General features: G+C 30.4%; 1 protein-coding gene across 1 annotated transcript; it reads right to left on the bottom strand.

The window, feature by feature from the left end:
* Positions 1-35: 35 nt before the first annotated feature.
* Positions 36-16,611, bottom strand: LOTGIDRAFT_105125 (hypothetical protein; the record flags this gene model as incomplete). The annotated part of the gene is made up of 28 exons (XM_009057057.1): positions 36-356; positions 1,102-1,207; positions 1,459-1,631; positions 1,865-1,954; positions 2,291-2,446; positions 2,835-3,029; positions 3,516-3,622; positions 5,561-5,797; positions 6,847-6,997; positions 7,328-7,404; positions 7,757-8,004; positions 8,375-8,408; positions 9,379-9,476; positions 9,955-10,211; positions 10,469-10,565; positions 10,794-10,880; positions 11,241-11,335; positions 11,630-11,821; positions 12,046-12,087; positions 12,272-12,322; positions 12,736-12,852; positions 13,044-13,293; positions 13,571-13,696; positions 13,967-14,136; positions 14,471-14,560; positions 14,808-15,023; positions 16,045-16,162; positions 16,484-16,611. Coding segments are annotated over 28 exons (4,029 nt in total), but the record flags the coding sequence as incomplete, so codon positions are not given.
* Between the last annotated feature and the right edge of the window lie 3,515 nt (positions 16,612-20,126).

Genomic DNA, 20,126 nt, shown 5'->3' with positions numbered 1-20,126 from the left:
ATCTATTGGTCAACAGTTTGTTAGTTTGTGAAAACTTATATTCTATTGGTTGAGAATTTGTTGGTAGGTAAATGATTTAAAACTCCTACTAATCTTGATGAATGGAATGAAGGCAAGGCAATGATATCATTAGGGCTTCGTATTTCTAACCTTGGCACTATGTTATTGTCGAAATCATCAGGATTAATAGGTGGTGAAATATATGGTTTATTCTGGTATTTATCACGAGCCAGTTGTTTTAGTTTATCAATATTAGATATAGCTAGATCATTGACTAGTTTATAAAACTGACTGTTTTTATTCTGTAGTAATAAATGTGGAGTATCTACTTCTTGTATTCTACCATCAGATACCATCTACAAAGAAAAAATAATGTGTTAATAATCAATAAGTGCATTATGTGAAGTTTTTATGCAGGAAATCCCTGTGCTGCCTGTGCATAAAGATACATTAGCTATACTAGTTATTCATATAAAGGCAAACTAGCTGATAAATGCAGGCAACTCAACAGTTATTCATATTCTTTTAAAACTGACACTAATGATAAAGCCTGCCACAAGACGAACTAGCTGAGCTTCATGCCTCAAGAGGCTGTCAACTGAGCAATAATCTTACTACTTTTTTCAGCGGAGACGAGAGCACTGAGCTATTGTCTCACTAGAAACCTTCGGCCAATTCTGTACGTCAACGAAAACAACCAAAGAAGGTTTGGATCAAAATGGCCTCATTTCCCTGTTTTGGAATTCCACAGAATAAACAGCGTATAGACACGGATAGTCTTGCCATGTTCAGAAAGTTGATTTTCTAAAATTGCTTCATTCACGGTTACCATAATGATACCACATGAGCCGTTAATGCCTCTTAATGCAGGCAGCTCAGCTAGTTCCTCTCGTCCGCAGCAGGTTTAATGTTGAAGAAGCTGGACATTTTGGAATCCATTTATAAAATCTCATCAGTTTTTGCACTGAAAAGGCTAGAAATCACACAAAATTTACTTTAGTTTAGCAAAGTGTCAACACTTATCAAAATGCATCCCAAATTCCAAAATGTGACAACCAAAAAAATAAACAAACCATAAACAAAATAATATAAATGTATTACCATAACTCTATCATAGTCTACAACAGTATCTGGTAAATGAGACATATGTATCACTGTACTTTTACGAAATTTTCTTTTTAATGTGGACAATATTATACCATTACATCTAAAACAGAATATATATAAATTGTATAGTTTCTTGATTATTTTCTTACACCCTCTAGGTTGGCTTGCAACAATTACATGATTAATTGATTTGATATGTGATTATGAGATATGGATTGGATAGCTTGATTTTTATGCTTCAGATGGTTTGAGTGTTTTATACAAGTGATTGGACATCTAGTTAATTTTCAAATGCTGGCCTTGACACTCAAATCTAGGATCAACAATTAGATAAACAAAACAAAAACCTACCTGGTATCTAATCTGGATGATGGTTCTTCATATATAATAATTTTATTTTGTCGTAACATAGCTCTAGCTAGGCGTATTAATTGCCTATGACCAACAGTAAATAAATCAACAAATGATGTGATATCTGTATATAGTCTCTGGGGTAAAGATTCTACAAATGATGATAGATTCACCTACAACATAGAGACAATATACAATATAAATCTTACACCTGATTATGATTCATTTTGATCTATTCCCTATCAGCCTTTTCTATCTAAAGAGCTGATGATACCATCTAAACTGCTGATGAGAAAAAAACAATTTTCCATTTCAATTGCTAATACCAGTAATACAGAAACAATTTTCTGGTAGACAAGGGCTGTATACCAACCCTAGAGCTATAAATATTACTTTAAACACATACCTCTTCTAGAACTCTCCACACTTGAGCATCAGTATATCTTGATATAGGATCAATATTCTGTCTGATTGTTCCTAGAAATAATGTGGGATTCTGAAAAAAACAAAGCAACAGATCTTCATAGCTTAGTGTTAGTATTTATATCATAATTATTTGTTAAAGTTAAAACTACATCTAGGTGACTAGTATTATTAATATTTGGGGTTCAAGTCATTCAAATATAATTTTGACATTTAGCAACATGAAGTTAAACATCTAAATCAATTTAGGTTATCTATAAGATAATATGTCCTGGTATTCAACACCTTGTTAATTATATGAAGACAAGCGATTTGAGGCAATGTATATCAGAGGTTCTGAAATAACTCATATCCACATTTGAAAATTTCACCTGATAAGGTACCATGGACGCAAAAGTTATTTTCTGACCTGTGGTATTACAGCTATTTTATCTCTTAATCGAGGTAAACTAATATTCTGTATATCTATACCATCAATTCTAACTACACCAAGATAATCTATCATACGATATAATATACATATAAACGCTCTCTGTTCAGCAGCAGATTTAAACAACATACCCATCTATAATATATATATATAACATACATTTCCATATGATCCTGTTTCATTTCAAAGAGAAATTTTTCACATTCATTTCAACCACATGTAATTTCTACATTGTCGTCAAAATCATTTCCAGAAGTCAATCAGAAAATGGGAGAACTCCTTTGTTCAGAGCTTTTGAATATCTTAACTTTCAAATAAATGTCTACATTTTCTGGAAACAAAAAAAATGGCTGTATCATGACTTTAAAAGGAAATATTTTTCATTTTCATTGCATAACATTGGAACTGATAATTCAGATGTCTAATTAGTCTGTGAGTTTATAAAAATTTTTTTTTCACTTATTGACTGGAACTAACACATATCTTTGCTAATTTTCAATATTCAGTATAGAAATATCCCAACCTTTTCTTCTGCTCTAATACAACACCAAACACTTTTTAACACATTAGGACCTTTAGATGTCTGTGTTAAAGTAACACCCTCTAATGTTAAAATACCATATTGTGGCCAGTTAATGCTGGGTTTAACATCAGTTTCTGATAAATCTAATTCTGGTGTTATCTGATAACATTGAAACAATCTTTCTACAGAACTCATCTTCAATAACAACAAAATATAGAATGATTAAATTAATAGAGTCAACTAATTATTTGGCATTATCTTATGGTTCTCATTCGATTAAATAAAAAGGTTCTGCAACAATTTAGACATTCATCACTACTAGGGCATTATTAACTGCTCGGCATGCAATTATCACTCATGACATCATTAAATTTGTAACCCCTTAAACAGATTGCAATCTGAATTGGTGCTGTACACTTTAATTTAATTATGATGACCTTTTATTTATTGTCTTTGAATGGCATTTAGCAATTGTGAGTATGATATATAGACACAGCTTTATGGAACAACAATCACTGGTTAAAGTTTTATGCAACGTCATAAAACTTTAACCAGTGATTGTTGTTCCGTAAAGCTGTGTCTATATAACTTTTACATATTGTCTCAACTAATTTTGGCTATATACATGCATTAACATAGGTATATGAAGTCTATTTTATTATGCTCAAGAAATGTACCTACTTTAAAATGGACAGCAGCTGACTTCCTCAAAGCTGGTTGTTGTACATTGAGCAAATTAACAGCATAAAACAATGACAGACCAATCATACTAGATGAGACAGGAGATCCTAAAATTAACAGAATAAAACAATGACAGACCAATCATACTGGATGAGACAGGTGAACCTTAAATCAACAGAATAAAACAATGAGAGGTCAATCATGCTGGAGGAGACAGGAGATCCTAAAATTAACAGAATAAAACAATGAGAGGTCAATCATACTGGATGAGACAGGTGAACCTTAAATTAACAGAATAAAACAATGAGAGACCAATCACACTGGATTAGAAAGGCGATCCTAAATTAACAGAATAAAACAATGAGAGATTAATCATACTGGATGAGACAGGTGATCCTAAAATTAACAGAATAAAATAATGACAGACCAATCATACTGGATGAGACAGGTGAACCTTAAATTAACAGAATATAACAATGAGAGGTCAATCATACTGGATGAGACAGGTGATCCTAAAATTAACAGAATAAAACAATGAGAGGCCAATCGTGGTGGAGGAGACAGGAGATCCGAAAATTAACAGAATAAAACAATGAGAGGCTAATCATACTGGATGAGACAGGTGATCCTAACATTAACGGAATAAAACAATGAGAGGCTAATCATACTGGATGAGACAGGTGATCCTAACATTAACAGAATAAAACAATGAGAGGTCAATCATACTGGATGAGACAGGTGATCCTTAAATTAACAGAATAAAACAATGAGAGGCTAATCATACTGGATGAGACAGGAGATCCTAACATTAACGGAATAAAACAATGAGAGGCTAATCATACTGGATGAGACAGGTGATCCTAACATTAACAGAATAAAACAATGAGAGGTCAATCATACTGGATGAGACAGGTGATCCTTAAATTAACAGAATAAAACAATGAGAGGCTAATCATACTGGATGAGACAGGAGATCCTAACATTAACAGAATAAAACAATGAGAGGTCAATCATACTGGATGAGACAGGTGATCCTTAAATTAACAGAATAAAACAATGAGAGGCCAATCACACTGGATGAGACAGGTGATCCTTAAATTAACAGAATAAAACAATGAGAGGTCAATCATACTGGATGAGACAGGTGATCCTAAAATTAACAGAATAAAACAATGAGAGGTCAATCACACTGGATGAGACAGGTGATCCTTAAATTAACAGAATAAAACAATGAGAGGTCAATCACACTGGATGAGACAGGTGATCCTAAAATTAACAGAATAAAACAATGAGAGGTCAATCATACTGGATGAGACAGGTGATCCTTAAATTAACAGAATAAAACAATGAGAGGTCAATCACACTGGATGAGACAGGTGATCCTAAAATTAACAGAATAAAACAATGAGAGACCAATCATACTGGATGAGACAGGAGATCCTAAAATTAACAGAATAAAACAATGAGAGGTCAATCATACTGGATGAGACATGTGATCCTTAAATTAACAGAATAAAACAATGAGAGATCAATCATACTGGATGAGACAGGTGATCCTTAAATTAACAGAATAAAACAATGAGAGGTCAATCATACTGGATGAGACAGGTGATCCTTAAATTAACAGAATAAAACAATGAGAGACCAATCATACTGGATGAGACAGGTGATCCTAAAATTAACAGAATAAAGAATGAGAGACCAATCATACTGGATGAGACGGATGATCCTAAAATTAACAGAATAAAACAATCATACTGGATGAGACATGTGATCCTTATATCAACGGCATAAGACAATCAGTGTCCAGAAGCTCAAATTACGCTTCAAAGCAAGGGAAAAGACGTTTATCATTTCATGCAATAGTATACAATAGTTATTATTCAAGTATTCTTCAGTATAACGAAATACTTTAACTGGGACTTTCTAACATTCTTTATATATACATGTACTTGTAAAGTATTAATGTCACTGACAATAGAACCTTGATTTTGTTTTAAGATTTATTGGAAGTGAATAAAACCTCCAAAATCTTGTGAACCTACCTTGATAATTAACAACTAATATAGAACCAATAACAACACCAACAATTAATAAAAACCCTATCATATCAACTCTCATACCAAACCATCTATTAGCTGCTAGATGTAAATAACAAGCTGCTGTACTACGATCTTGATTAACATCAAAATTATGTAGAAATCTCTGTTCTACACCAAACACTCTCAATGACTGTACACCTTCCATACTGCTTACAACATGGCTTCCTACTGCACTTTTAGCTACAAATAAATATCATATTTTAGAAAAATAATATGATTAATTTTTAAACTTTAGGCTATATCGCTATTAAACTGCACAAATTATTTTATTTTTATTACAGATAATCTTGAGAAATTATTATTTTTCAATGGTTTTTTGTAAAATTGTTGTTAACGTTTCAATAATTCCTCATAATTTTGTCAAATTTCCATAAAAGACACTAATCATTAAAGAGATACTATCTCTTAGAATGAACATGAAATTTAAAGTCTGTAACTTAGTCAATAAGAGTATATATTCATCAGTTGGACTAAAGAATAGAATCTCTATATAAGACGATTCTAAGAATATCTATGAATTATTTAGTTTAATGAATTAATACTTAGTTTTATGGATTTATTGTATTACTCATTTTGGCCAAGTAGTATACCTTTAAGAAGTCTATACATGAAACTGAATACCGGTAGTATAACAAAACTAGTATTAAAGGGAGATAACTCATATGAAATAGAAATAAGCTATTATATAATAGTCTTTAAAAAATCAATATAATAATGATCCAACTTATTTTTGTTTTATAACAAAATATAAAGAAAAACATAAATAATGATATAGAATAAAGGCTGACAATTTATAAATAATACTGTTATTTCTAAAAAATATAACATAAAATCTTGAAACCAAATACTAAAATTAAAAAACAGAGAGGGGTATATATGCTACTTGTCTCCACCAATCATATTGTGTTATTAAAAAGGAGAGCCGGTTAGCACTCCCCTTGACAAGGACGGAATGGACCTTCAAGGTCTTTATAACACATATGGCATGCCCTCCTACTTCGAGGGCACCTTATTTTTCTCAATTGATTCCAATTCAAATCTTCAGTAGACCTTCCTACCTAAATAGTGCACTCCAAATGTGTATAATGTGTCAATGTCATTCATTCAAAATTTCTGAATAAAATCTGACTTTTTTGAGCCTCTTTTTAATGCATCCAACATGTATCTTTCAAATTTCTATTTGTATAAAATTTTTAATAGATTTTCATTACATTCTGAGTTTGACTTACATGCTAGTTCAATTCTTTCTACATCTTGAGTGGAGTGAAGATAATAATGTCGAGCTATCAGGAAGGTTATTAATAATGGTATAACTAATATAAATAACCAATAATTAGCTATACCAACTACCAACATAGTACCAAATAATATACTGAATGACTGAAAATATAACAACATAAAATAAAATCAACTCACACATAAAATGTCCAAATGGAGTTTTGTATATCTGAAACATATGATATTACCCTGGGTCACTTATCATTTTGTGTAACTTGACGTCTAATAACTGTAAAAGTAAATCAATGACAAGGCATATGAAATATACTGCATAACTGTTTGCTACCCAAACTATAAATTGAACTTTTTAAAGATTACTGATAATTTTTAAACCCCTAATACAACTATGTGATATAACATTGGCCAGTTGGGTATGTTTACCATATTTCTGACAGGAATAAGGTTATTTTGATAATTCTATGTATTACTAACCTGAATACAATCAAGAAATAAAGCAGGAAGAGAATCCATTATACTGACATCTCTTAAAAAACGACTTAATACAGCTCCTATAATTACAATTCCAAACAATTTATCATCCAAATATAGTAGAATATTAGAATCAGTTCATGTAAATATTACTCTAAACTTCACACTAATAACATAGGATATTCTATGAACTTCTTTACTCTTAATACTAATGGGATATTTCATCAAGATTAGGATTCATCTAGTTTTTGATAAACTTTGTGGGACTCAAAGATAGGAAACGACATTGCACATCATTTCATAAACTAGCTTTGTGTTTAATACAGAAATGTTCTTTAAATTATATTGAAAGATCTATTTGTGCCTGAAAATGGGGCAAAATTGTACTGATTCATTTAAGAGGGATGTGAAAAAACATTACGTTCGACTTACCTATAGTGTTGGAGTCAAAGAAAGATATAGGAGCCTGCATCATTAGTATTAAAGCCATATTATGAAGGACATGTGAGGCTCGTTTTGAAATATAGAAGAAAAAGCTGGCTTGAAGAAAACCAACCACTAGAGTAACAAATACAACAGCTAAATATATATATACTCTTGCATCTAATGTATTTAATGCTGGACCAAATACAGTATTATTAACTAATAGTGTTGAATTCATATTTTGGAACTCTTCAGCCCTGTAAGGAAAAAATATAAACAATGAAATACTTTTAGCAAACAAAGTCAATGTAATTTGTCCATTCTTTTGGTGTCTATTTGTAATTGAATGCAAGCAAATGAATTTGTGTGTGCTCTAAAAAAAACTCTGAAATTCAAATAACTTCTTCTTCGATCAAAAAAGGGTAAGATTTCTGCATGATGTGGAAATTGAAAATTAATCTTTTATAATGTATTCATAATGTATCCATCAAATTTAATAATTCTGTTTCACTAGAAGCTATACATTGATAACTAAATGAAGACAGCATAACAACATTTGTGTAACAAGCTTTTTGTTAACATCAAGCCCTTAGCAATAGTAAGACTAAAACAAAAACTTAAACCTACCAAAATGCCAACCACCATTCACATAATATATAGCCTGCCTGAAAACAAAACACTACAATAAACATACACAGCAACAAGTACATTAATGATATATGCAAGGCCGATGATGTCATATTAGACCTTCAATATATTCAGCTGCCAAATTTGTCTTTTATCATGAGGGCCAAATTATATCAAGTTAATCACAAAATAGTTAACTTTCTGGTGTGAGGTTCTAACTAAAGTATTAAAATATCTTGTGGTGAAATGGCTGCCACCGAATACAATAGAGACAAAACATTGCATTCAGCACAATAATGGCAACCTTCAGAAAATTTCAAAAACATAAAATGAGAAATTATGCAAGGAAAAGCTGAATAAAACAAGCATATAAAATTATCTGAATAATACAAAAGTAAAGCAGGGATTAGATCATCAACAAATGGGTGAAAGCTACAACTAATCACATTGATTTTTATAGCTCAAATAAATATACACAAGGAAAAAGGCTAGTATCTGTTAGCACATTTAACATAACAGAAGTGAAAAAAATGTGCTATTGTACATTAGGCATATTGCTCTGATTGTCTCCCTTGATGTGTCAAGGGAGATAATTATACAGCGCGGAAAACTGTGATCCAAAAGCATCCTTAGCTTTATTGCCCAATAACATGCAACATAAAACTTACCAAGTGATTGGGTGAAAATCAAAACTTGTATCAAAACAGTGTTGTCAAAGAAGAAATTGTGGATGTCAAAAAATAGACTTACTTACATATTTTATGAATTATAGAAGAGCCGGTAAAGAAATATACAAAATAAACAGTATATCGAGAAGGCATGACTATTCATTCCTATTCAGCTTACTGTGTTCATTAAGTAGGCTATATTATTAGAAACTTAGCCTCCAAACAGGCCGTCTTTATGAAGCATTTTATACCCTTAACATGTGTCCATATTATAATTGGTTTATAGAAAATATACAATTAGCTCTAGATAATATCAAGCTTATATAAAACAATGACTAACCTGTGTACAAATTGAAAGTAGAAAAAATATAAATATTCCACAACATCCACCTCCAATTAAAAAGAAATGTCTGTAAACACTTGAACTAGGTGAACTGGAATGATAACTTGGGTCTGTTTCACCTACGAAAAATGGGTCTGATGGGTCCTACAAAATATGATATTCAGTAAAATAAATTATAAAGAAAGGAACATCCTTGTTTACTTAGATACCAACTTCAGCTCACTTGAATCTATGTACCAGCTAAACTCATGTCAACATAGGTACATGCAGTTATTTTGGCTGGGATAATGAGGAAAGATGACTCATTCTCTTAATTTGTCAAGCTTATTTACAGTTTACCAAATATGGTGCCCCAAGTTCAGTTCTGGTAAATGAAACAAAATGAAATGGAGCAATACTTTTCTTTACCTGATTGTGCTAAGGAAAACAAGCCATTCCATGCAGTGTGTATAAAGGAAAATTTTGCCAGGTCATTGGCATAAACCTAGGGATCTTTAAAGTTCAAAGCCTTGGATTATTTTCCCATCTGATTTACATCATTAATTTATGAAATCATGACTTATAAAAACAATGAAGATAATTTTACCTTTACTTCATGATGTAAGATTTCCAGTGAACCATTTAAACTATCTTTAATAGTAGTATCAGGGGTTGAGGAAGCAGGCGTCACCAAGTTACTTCCCCCTGATTCATTCAGTAAAGGTGTAGAATAATCTGTTAATTTTGTTATGTCCATATTTTTATAAATACCAGCTGATAGAAAATGATTGGTATTCATTCCCCATTTCTCTAATTCATCAAAATCACCACAATAATGGACATTTCCCTGGAAAGAAAAGGCTTTCAATTAACAAAGATGATTTTACACATAAAATACATTCTAATACACACATTTATCCATCACACAATTAAAACCACAGGATATTCTTCAAGTTGGATTCTCTTGTTTTGCCAGTTTAAACATCCAAACATCAAAAATTGTACCCCCCTTTCAAACATAGCTTGAAATCTGTTCCAAAAACTTAATACAGTATCTGATCAGATCAAAAAACTGTGCAACAATCATAGATCAAGGCAGCTTACCTGTGACATTACTAGTATTTGATCAGAAACTTTAGCATGATGCATATTATCTGTTACTAAAACACGAGTTTTAGATCGTAATATACCACATATACACCTACAAATATTGTTAAAATCAATCTCACAAATTTTACATTGTACAGCAACAGACTCTGATTGTCTTTTCAAGTATTGATTATGCGTTTGAATAACTTTCACACTAGTATTATAACCACAATTTCTAGGCCTAAATAGTATGATTATTAAAACCAAAGTTTGTGAACATTAAATATTTATTACCATAATAAGGAAAATTCTATATTTTGGAAGTATTTTGGAGTCTTACTTTTTATAAATCAACATGGCTGACTTGGCATCCATACCACTTAGTATATCATCTATTAAATAGATATCAGCATTCTGGTACACAGCTCTACAACAATGTAAAATATTACTGATTAATAACATAAGTATTATTCTGGATATTTAATCCAGGCCTATTTATCAATTCATTTATTCTTCTGCAACAGAACTAGTCTTTTCGTCTTACCTGCACATAAAACAGAAAAGAAAGTCTTTACTGAAAGATGGGGAATATGCAATATTATCACTTAATATTACAGTGTCTTGTTGATTCTTTAATCTGAAAAGGGTGTACATTATTCACAGAATTTTGTTTCCTTGAAAGTAAGAAAGGGTGCCCATTATATTCACCATTATATGATACATAAATATGTGGTAAATTTCTGAAGTATGTGCCGTACACTATTTACAGATAAAGGTATAACCTTACCTTGCTAGTGTTATTTTAGCTTGCATTGTACTATCTATATTAACCCCCCTCTCACCAACTAATGTTAAATCTTTCTGGGGTAAGGCATCAATCCACTGAAAATAGAAATATGAGTCAAAAGAACAATTTGAAATTAATGAATCGAATAGAATGGCAGACGAACATCCTTCAATCCATTCATATTTTTTGCTGTACTTTAGAACCCTATTACAAAGATCTCAATCTATCTTTAAAGTCATCTTGTGACCTTTTCAGTGAGTGCTCTTGCTTTGCTTATGCATCAAAAATTATAATATAACCCATATAAGCCATGCAGCAAAACTATTGACATAATGCCCGAAACAGTTGTTGATCAAGATTAACATTAAATCAAAGAATACTCCACTTACAGAAGATAAAGCACAAGCTTGTAAAACTTGATTGTATCTATAACGGCCAAACTCTGCCCCAAACACAACATTTTCTCTAATTGTTGCAGGAAATAACCAGGGTTGACATGGAACATAGGCTATACGACCTTGATGGTACACACAACCTTTCTGTTTCTCTAGTTCACCTATCACTGCCATTAATAAATAACTCTGAAATACCAATACCATCAAATTCACATTAAAACTAGAAACCAAAAGAAATACCAAGCTTTTTTTTATTTTTATATGAGTTCCCATTCCAAAATATTTCTCCCTTTCCAAACTCTTCAATGTGTTTAATAGTACTATTAATTAATCTCTACACCTTTACAAAAGTCTGTTCAAGACAGAGGTAAATCGAACTGAGCCTGTTTCAATTAAAATCATCAACTTACCTGTCCATTATCTGGAGGTCCTATTACAGCATATAAATTATTCTATAATACACATCAAATGTTTTTAGTATTATGGTCTATGGAATATCATTGTGTCTAACAATATTTGCTTTATTTGAAAAGAATTTCCACTGCTACAGGCAGCTACAGAAAGATATTAGTTTTGAAATGTGCTATTGGTTTCTCTAAACATGATTTATGATATATTTAAGAAAAAAAAACTCACTTTTTCAAGATCTAAATCAATATTAGCTAAAACTACTGGAGAATCAAGATCCTGCAAAAAGTCAATAATTCATAAAGAAATAGATGTAGATTGTATTTCAAATGACCACTGTTATAAAGGTAATTTTGTGAGAAATGCAGTTCAAGCAATGATTCAAAATTACCTGTGCTTCCCATTTCTATCACTAGTTCTCTGTGTAAAGTAAATTCTCATTTCTAAACTTGATAAGGATATTGTAGATATGTGTCAGTAGCATGAAGAGAGATCTTGTCAATTAGATTTGTTCTTAGTATAATATTCTCAATGTTGGTGTTCATCAAAGAGTTCACTCCTGTAAAGTCAATGCTTATCTCTAAACTAGCTGTGCTGATAAAGATTTTATATATCAAATATGTCCCCTCAGATCAGCTCTCATAAATGGATAGTGACAGTATAGGTTTCCATTGAAAATCTACTTTTTATACCTTATTTTTTTTCGCATAATATTTAGAAAATCTTACAGCTACAGATTCATTTAGGTTTTGATAACCAGCTCTACTTAATGTTGACATGGTTGCTCTTTCTTCCAGCATCAAAATCTCCTGCAACAAAATTTTTGTATCATTTCAAATTCACCAAAGCATCTTTCATTTCACGCTAACTAAATATTATATTTCTGGATAAATTCGTCAGAGTTTTACAACCCTAACATCAAGTAGAGTACAGATCTTTTTTTTTTTATCAGATCCCATAAGATAGTCACAAAAACAGAGGGAATACATTTTCAACTTACCTGAATTTTGGAGACTGTTTTCATTGCATCAGAAAAGAACAATATCCCAGAAGGCAACAAAATACTGACACTCATTCGTAATATTTCAAATAAGGCCATAGATGTGAAAATTTGCATAGCAATCACTTTTTGTCCCGTGACTAAAACTAACATAAAGGTCACAAACATCACTAGTTTACCAGCAGTTAATGTTAAGGCACTATTAAAACTTAATAATCGTAATAACTTCTTCATTTGATACAACTCTTCACTGAAAACAGACAAGATATATTTCAGTAATGGAGTTCAATCAAAGTCTATATTTTGCATAAAGACTACGGTCTTATGCTTCTGAGAATGTCTGCACGCCCAAACTGCTATGACACAGATTATTTCCCAATAATTCTTTCACTTTGACTGAATCTTGAAGACAATATCTTTCGAAGCCACAAGGCTCTCATACAGTGATTAAAGATTGAACTCTTTTAAGTGTTTTAGAATTAAAAAATGAAGAAAGCACCTCCTCCATAAAATTCAAGAAATCTTACTTCCTAGAACTGATGATAATCCTTTCACAGAATTTTTCCCAGCAACCCATTTTTATTTCCTGGATACCATTTATCATAAGTTGTAGTTTACGTAATCTGTGATTGGTAAAATTATCTGTTTTTTGTCTGTAAGAAAAACACAAGCATTTCTAGTTACAACACACAAACTGAGTATACAAACTGATATTTCATTGCACATTTCTTTACCAAAATAAACTTTTCATCAAAACATTTTGACATGAATCACTCTTATGATGGAGATTTATTTTCCTCAAATGTAATAGTAAATATTATGTGAGCTTAATTTCAACCAATATTAAATAATTGCATGAATACATGACAGGACAAATCATTTATAAATCATTTTAAAAAGTTGAGAAAAGAACATAACCATACCTTAAAATACGGGAGAGTTTTCCCATTAATATTTGTAAAGGAAATAATAAGATTAAAACTAAGAGACCAGCAAGACAAACAGGACCCAGCTTTAACCAGTCCCATAATAAATAACTTATAATAATTAACTGTATTGGTGCTATCACAATATACGTAGCTGGTAATACAACCTGTAAATAAATACATCCACATTTCAATTCCAGGAAACATTCAAACAACACATTCCATTATTCTATTGTATCTAATATTCTGAAACATATCATTCTGATTTCACTCTGGGTTTTCCAACTTTGCATCTCTTTTGGAGGTTTTTATTGCAAAGAAATTTTCTTTCCGCAGAAATCTATTTTAAATGAATATGCAAGAGAAATCATTCCCAAAATCTAATAAAATGTGGCTATATAAGAATTGACAACCCATCAAATGAAATGAAATAAAAAGAAGCTTGGCGTTCTATACATCTGCTCCAAAATTTTATAAAAAGCCCATTAGACTAAAACCTACCATAGGAAAGACATCCATTTCTCGGGTAGTGAGATTCATTATATCTTCCATTATTTTAGGAGTTAAAATATGACTGGATAATTTCATCACCTGAAAATATTGATGGAAAGACCACATCAAAGAGAGTCAGCAAAATATGATCATGTTTTAACCACAAATTTAGCAAGCCCTTTTAGTGTAAAAAGATATGCATTACACACAAATATATAGTATTGTTCAACACTAGTTATTGAAGAGTCATTCAACATAAAATTTGTAATAACTCTTCTCTTCTTTCTCTTTCATTATCGATTTTCTGGCAATCTTTATTATAAATTATACTTTAATTAATCCTTACCTTCCTATATATCAAAGAAGTAGCTGCTACCCTCATTCTATATCCGTGATGAAAAAAATTATGATCCAAAAATATGTTGACTAGACAAACGATACATAGAAATGTTGCAAAAATATAAACATCTGGGAATCGAAACTTGTTTGGTGATTTAACATCCACGTCAAATATACTTATAAAATAACCCATTAATACAGCTTGTATCACTCGTAAACATTCCTAAAATAGAAACATCACATTTGCATAATTACATCAAAACAGTTTTTATGATCTAAAAATTGCAGATCATCAACTAATATAAGCACACAAAGTAATGAAAAAGTGTGCACAATTAGTATTGAAGTTGAATTCCTGTTAAATTATCTGTAATTTCTTAAATTACATTCAGTAAATTAAGTGGGTCTGTATCTTTTCATATTTTCTTCTTTTATCTTTGGATACACTAATATACACAAACTTTGAGCAGAATCTTAAAAACTATGCAATAAAATATCACCATCTTATGATGAATTCATCAAAGAACAACTGAATTAACAGTTTTAACATTTAAAAGCTAGATGGTTTTTCAAATTAATGTCAGAAACTTATCATTTTTCACTGAAGAATTTGTTTTTCATGTGATCTGAAAGAAAATGTATGCTACATTGCTATCAAGCTAAATATACACAGACTTGATCTTTAGTTTTGGGGCTAAAATATTCTCTATGAATTTCTCATAAAATTTAATGAAAAGTGAATACTTTGTACATCTTCAAGAATATCAGAATACACATAATGTTTGAAAATGAATATATAAGTGCTGTAATGTTTGTACACAACCACAAAACAGTTAAGTTTGTCCGACATACTTATAATAAGGGATAAGAGTGTAACAATAGGCTGACTGCACTGAAAGCACTGATACAGTCTTCACAATGTCAATCTGCCACAAACTGCTTGACTGCAATATGTAACTCTCTTGTATCACGAAATTTTGTAAATGTAGCGATTTCGTTGGATTGTATGGATTGAAGGAAATCAGATTCAGGCTCTGATTGGCAAGAAAGGCAGCAATTACAAGTAGCAAGTATAAGACTAAGTTCGTAATATCTTGATATTGTAAAGATACAGGTGGATTTGTACCCCTCATGGGTCATTCCTCTGGCAACAACAATCAACTTTGATTTATGATCAGTTAGATAATCCTATTCAGGCCATGCCAGGCAAACAAGAAAATGTGAAATACGTTAATTTGGGTTACCTCTAAAACAATTAGTAAAACATAAGCAATAATCTGTGGTCTGTAGCACCTCCATAATGCTCCACATAAACTAGGTCTTCCCCCTTTCTTCCATCTGTATAACTCTTTCTCCCATTCCCTAAAATATCATAACAAATATCTTTATATGAACAAAACAGTATGACATAAAAAGAGGTGTTGTGTTTAACTCTTCTTTTCCTTATTAGCTTATTAAAGACAAGCAGCATTTTGAAGAGAGTACTTCGATGGTAGTTAATGTTAATTACTGTCAGCAAATCTAAGAAATCTCTAGAAAACCAGTACAGGAGCAAACATTACTTTTATTTTCAATCCACAGTGTTTTTGACAGGAATAAGGTTGTCAGATCAAAAATTTGTAGAAATCTGCAGAAAATAATGAAACATCTGGATGTGTAATTTAAACAGATTGAATGTCTTACCTGCCCAAACTATTTGAAAGTTTAACTGTGGAATCTTGTGGTAAAACATCATAAACATCAGCTTCATCTAGAGTATGGTGGTAACCTTTCCAGAATATACGACCTGTCCACCTACAAAACACAAGTTTTAACTTTGTACTTGTTTTAAGCGGTATGTGAAGAACTACAAAAAAAACTAGATCATTAATTCAATTACTTTTAATCTGGTGCTCCAATTAGAGGTTTGAACACGAATACTGAAATATTCAGTAGCAAATTTCTGTCCAGGACATAATCTAAAATATTAACTTTTTAAGTGTGTACTTGAAGATTTATTCCAGCAATGTGTGAAGAGCTCACAAAAATAAGCCCATTAATGAGTTATAATTAATAATGGAGATCCTGTTGGAAGACTTTAAATTATTCCAAAAATATTGAAATTTCGAATAGCAAATTTCTGTCTTGGTAAAAATCGAATCTGAGCACAAATAAATGAAAAAAAACATCAAGAATTTTGAAGTATGTATAAATTTCCATTTAGAAAAAAAAAAATCACATAGCACACAAAAAAAGGATAAACCCATAAAGATTATTGAAAATTGTACATGTATAAATCCATAGTAAATATTCACATCCACTTCTTACTGATTTCATTCAGAATATAACAGAAAGTCGTTATTCTGGTGGTATTAGAGTTACGTGAGAAACTATAGTATAGAAATGGGGTGATCTGAATTCTTAATTAATAGTCATCTCTTAAAAAATTGGTCAAAACAAAAGAAAGGAAATAAATGGAGACAATGTCAATGTTCTACATTGTCTTCTGTCACTCCATCATTTTTCTTGTTTGACTACTTTTTATCTTATTCTGCTCTCAACATATTTTGACCCTAGTCGTGTTTTGGGAAAAGGTCAACTGTTGTAATTGATAATCTCTTTAATCTAGAGTCTAATTTCAGCTCTATTCAAGTAAAAATATAAAATTTTCCAAATTCAGACAGGCAGACAGGAAGCTTGACCTTATTTGAATACTAATGTTGAATTTTAATGAAGGTTTTTACTATAACAAGTTTAAAAAAAACTTATGAATGAACTTCTTATAGATACTTGAAAATCTTTCACCTTTCATTCATATGTTTTGTTTTTGAACATTTTTGACTATCGATAGGACTCATCCCTTGATGATAAATTGTATTTGCCAAAGTTTTGTCAAAATTTGACACAAACTGTGCTCTGTAGGAGAATACTAACTAAAATTTATTTTTTCATTTAATTCTGTCAATAATTGTGCATTATACAAAGTTTACAATTGTCAAGAACAAGAATTTTGATGTTTTTTTTTTCGATAGGATTCATCAATTGGGGAAAATGTTTTGTGAAAATTTGTCTATTATGTCTAGGTCTTTTGGAGAACTAATGAGCAATAATGGATAAAGATAAAGACATTGCTCAATCATGAATAAAACTATGAGAGCAACATTAAAAATTAACTTCAATTCATCAAAAATCTATCACACTACCTCAAAAGTGAAATGCAAATTTAACACTTTAAAAATAACCTCGTCAAAGACCACATCAAAAGTTTTTAATGTCCATGTTTAGGTAGGGTTATGTAACAGTAAGGGACTAGACTCTTCAATGTCCACATAAACCTCATAATTAATTCAAGCTTTCAAACCAATTTGTTTGTAGAGCTTTACACTCAAATCTTATTTACACATAGAACTCTAGAAATTAAACAGAAATGAATTATTCAAATGGTAAAATTTTCACACTTTCTTCAGTGATACAATAATTCTACAAATTCTTATATTTTAATTTTGATAAAATGTATCACCTTCCACAACTAGCATTTAAATTGAGAAAATCTACTACTCTCAACCTTACTAAAATAGTAAATAGTGCTGTATGCAATTTACTGAGTATATTGTATTTTAATCATGATAAATTTTGTTTTGATGAATTGTACTTAATATTATAATAAACACACTACATTATGTTGAATTGCACTTTACATCATGATAAATATTATATTGTACTTTACATTATAATATACTGTAGGCCTACTTCACATTATTATAAATTGTACTTGACATTATTATAAATTGTACTTGACATTATGATATACTGTACTTCACATTATGATCAAATGTACTTTACATTATGATATACTGTACTTCACATTATTATAAATTGTACTTTACATTATGATATACTGTACTTCACATTATTATAGATTGTACTTCACATTATTATAGATTGTACTTCACATTATTAGATTGTACTTCACATTATTAGATTGTACTTCACATTATGATCAAATGTACTTCACATTATGAAATACTGTACTTCACATTATGATCAAATGTACTTTACATTATGATATACTGTACTTCACATTATTATAAATTGTACTTTACATTATGATATACTGTACTTCACATTATCATAAATTGTACTTTACATTATGAAATACTGCACTTCACATTATGATCAAATGTACTTTACATTATGATCAAATGTACTTTACATTATGATATACTGTACTTCACATTATTATAGATTGTACTTCACATTATGAAATACTGTACTTCACATTATGAAATACTGTACTTCACATTATTATAGATTGTACTTCACATTATGAAATACTGTACTTCACATTATGATCAAATGTACTTCACATTATGAAATACTGCACTTCACATTATGATCAAATGTACTTCACATTATGAAATACTGTACTTCACATTATGATCAATTGTACTTTACATTATGATATACTGTACTTCACATTATTATAGATTGTACTTCACATCATGATTAAATGTACTTCACATTATGAAATACTGTACTTCACATTATGATCAAATGTACTTTACATTATGATATACTGTACTTCACATTATCATAAATTGTACTTTACATTATGATATACTGTACTTCACATTATGATCAAATGTACTTTACATTATAATATACTGTACTTCACATTATGATCAAATGTACTTTACATTATGATATACTGTACTTCACATTATTATAAATTGTACTTTACATTATGATATACTGTACTTCACATTATGAAATATTGTACTTCACATTATGATCAAATGTACTTTACATTATGAAATACTGTACTTCACATTATGAAATACTGTACTTCACATTATGATCAAATGTACTTCACATTATAAAATACTGTACTTCACATTATGATCAAATGTACTTTACATTATGATATAGTGTACTTCACATTATTATAAATTGTACTTTACATTATGATATACTGTACTTCACATTATCATAAATTGTACTAGACATTATGAAATACTGCACTTCACATTATGATCAAATGTACTTTATATTATGATCAAATGTACTTTACATTATGATATACTGTACTTCACATTATTATAGATTGTACTTCACATTATGAAATACTGTACTTCACATTATGAAATACTGTACTTCACATTATGAAATACTGTACTTCACATTATGATCAAATGTACTTCACATTATGATCAAATGTACTTCACATTATGAAATACTGTACTTCACATTATGATCAAATGTACTTCACATTATGATATACTGTACTTCACATTATGATCAAATGTACTTCACATTATGAAATACTGTACTTCACATTATGATCAAA

Source organism: Lottia gigantea (assembly GCF_000327385.1).
Source record: "Lottia gigantea unplaced genomic scaffold LOTGIsca_3, whole genome shotgun sequence".
Taxonomy (NCBI): Eukaryota; Metazoa; Mollusca; class Gastropoda; family Lottiidae; genus Lottia; species Lottia gigantea.
The sequence above is the reverse complement of the archived record's forward strand: the minus strand, read 5'-3'. Positions and strand labels throughout refer to the sequence as shown.